The sequence below is a fragment of the Plectropomus leopardus genome, unplaced genomic scaffold (assembly GCF_008729295.1).
Source record: "Plectropomus leopardus isolate mb unplaced genomic scaffold, YSFRI_Pleo_2.0 unplaced_scaffold18726, whole genome shotgun sequence".
NCBI classification, from domain to species: domain Eukaryota; kingdom Metazoa; phylum Chordata; class Actinopteri; order Perciformes; family Serranidae; genus Plectropomus; species Plectropomus leopardus.
In genome coordinates, this window is record NW_024620193.1 from 1 (window position 1) to 2,381 (window position 2,381).

Sequence of the window (2,381 nt, forward strand, 5' to 3'; positions counted from 1 at the left end):
TAAAAGGCAAAACAGCTAAAGAAAGCCAAGCAGCAGGACAAATAATGCAAGATGCAAGAAAGCAAAATGTCAATGTAAAAAAATACAAATAAATAGACCATAAACAATAAAAGCAATTAAGGCAACAAAAAGACAAAAACAAGGAAATAAAGCAAATAAAATATAACTAAAATAGGGACAATTATAAATAAATAAATAAATAAAAAGACAAAGTAAATCTATAGAAGTGGGTTTTAAGAAATGATTTAACAGGAATCACTGATTCTGCGAGCCTTATCTCCTCAGGCAGATCGTTCCAAAGCAAGGGGCCCTGATGGCAAAGGCGCAGTCACCTTTAGTTTTAAGCTTTGACTTTGGAACGGCCAGAAGGGCCCCACCTGAGGATCCAAGGCTGCGAACTGCCTCATATGGGGTCAACATTTCTGATATGTAGTTTGAGGCCAGACCCAGACCGGCTTTAAAAGTTATCAGTAAAATGTTTAAATTAATTTTAAAACTAACAGGAAGCCATCGGAGAGAAGCCAGGATTTAAGTGATGTGATGTCATCTGTTAGAACCAGTAAGAAGCTTCGGTCACGTGATTATCAGTGACAAAAGCCTGTATCACACAGTAATCATCAAATTAGCACAATGAATGACAGAAGAGAGAAAGATTTTAAGGCCTCACCAGGATCTTAGGAACAGAGTTCATGGGTTCGTCATCTTTGGGAACGATGCGGATGTAAAAGACAGCAGGGAAGATGAAAATGAGGCAGGGAGCCGACGTTGCACCTGTAAAGTGAATGAGAAAGGACATTTTTCACTTGTTTTCACAGGCCACAAATTGTTGCCAAGCACAACAAGATATAGGTTTTACATTAGAGGAACCTTTAAAAAAATGCATGAATATCATTTAATCAAATTTAGATGACGTTTTATAGTAATTATGTTGACTGGATAATTCATTAAAGGGATAAAGAAATACTACAATACTTGGTCCAGTAATTCCATCAATTACTGTGATTTCAGTTTTGCATTTTATTTGCCCATTAATATACCACAAGTCTTGGTGTCCACTTAGTTTATTTCTCTATCTTTTTCTATTAATATATAACTACATGAAACTATCCAAAATATTTCATGAGGAGGACACTGTTAAATGTTGTGATGAATACAGTGATAGAGGTGACGTAACGGTGCTAGAAATTGGGGAAAATGTAAGTGAAATCTGATTTTTCACCTGTTTTTTAACTTTATTGTTTTTTTTAACAATAAAAATAAATTCTCAGATTGTGAGCCCTAACAATACACAAAGGCTGCTGTAAACAGCTCTGTATATGGCGCCATCTGCCTACACGTGTTTTGTCAAAGCAGAATCTGTTGCTTTGAAGATGCCCTTGGCCTTGACTTAAATGTTTTTAACTTTGACCTCTGACATGTGACACATGAGGACAGAGCGTGACGATAATATTGACTTTGTCCATAGTGCAAACACGCACTGGTCACGTTTTTTTTTTTAGTTTTGCTTTTTATGTTTGTTTTTTTGTGCATCGGGAACAAGAGAGCTCAAAACAGAACAAACACTGCCATGTCAAACAGGAGCATTCAGCCTGTAAACAGAGACAGAATAAGTAACCCATAATCACAGCAAATGTAGAATATCAAATACAGCCAAATAAAAGTGGATTAATAAGACCTTTAAGAAATATTATCTGTTGTTTTCAGTCGTTTTCCTGATGTTATTTGTCAAGTTATGACATTGATTTGTATGTTTGATACTTGTCTACAACTTTTCAGTGTTTTATGGTGATGATGTTTCTTGGGGAAAAAAAAATCTAAATATTGAAAAGAGGAGCCAATGACATAAAAAGCCTCAGAAGGCCTTGTACAGTCTTGTAATTAATTGATACTGTCCAGAACATCCATGTTTTTTATGTTTATGTCCAGTGCAGTCACTAACCAATGATGCCGAAGATGCCCAAAATGTTGGGAGCAAATATCACCAGCATGTTGATGAGGGTGAGCAGGAGGAGGGCAATGGCAATGTGACGCAACCAGTTGAAAGACTTGGTGGGGAACAACATTTGCTGGATGGCTCTACGTACCTGTGGACAGACAATAGAGAGAGGATTCAATGAGGACATGATACCACAGTATTGTATTTAGTGACCACCACACCAAACAAATCAACAATAAACTTACAGGGAACAACACGATAGGGACGGTCAGCGTCACAGCTGTGAGGACGGCCACTCGCACACACAGGATCAGAGTGTCGTAAGGGTCGATTCGGCTGTAAGTGTGCAGCAGTTCAGGCTCTACATTGTCTATAGAAACAATGGAAACATATACACAGAGAAAAAAACTTCACTATAATAAAGTTTTCTCATATTTCATATCAC

At 37.2% G+C, this 2,381-nt stretch overlaps 1 protein-coding gene across 1 annotated transcript; it reads right to left on the reverse strand.

Moving 5' to 3' along the window:
- Nucleotides 1–640: 640 nt before the first annotated feature.
- LOC121965134 (sodium-coupled neutral amino acid transporter 3-like) lies at nucleotides 641–2,340 on the reverse strand (the record flags this gene model as incomplete). The annotated part of the gene is made up of 3 exons (XM_042515296.1): nucleotides 641–771; nucleotides 1,940–2,084; nucleotides 2,182–2,340. Coding segments are annotated over 3 exons (420 nt in total), but the record flags the coding sequence as incomplete, so codon positions are not given.
- Between the last annotated feature and the right edge of the window lie 41 nt (nucleotides 2,341–2,381).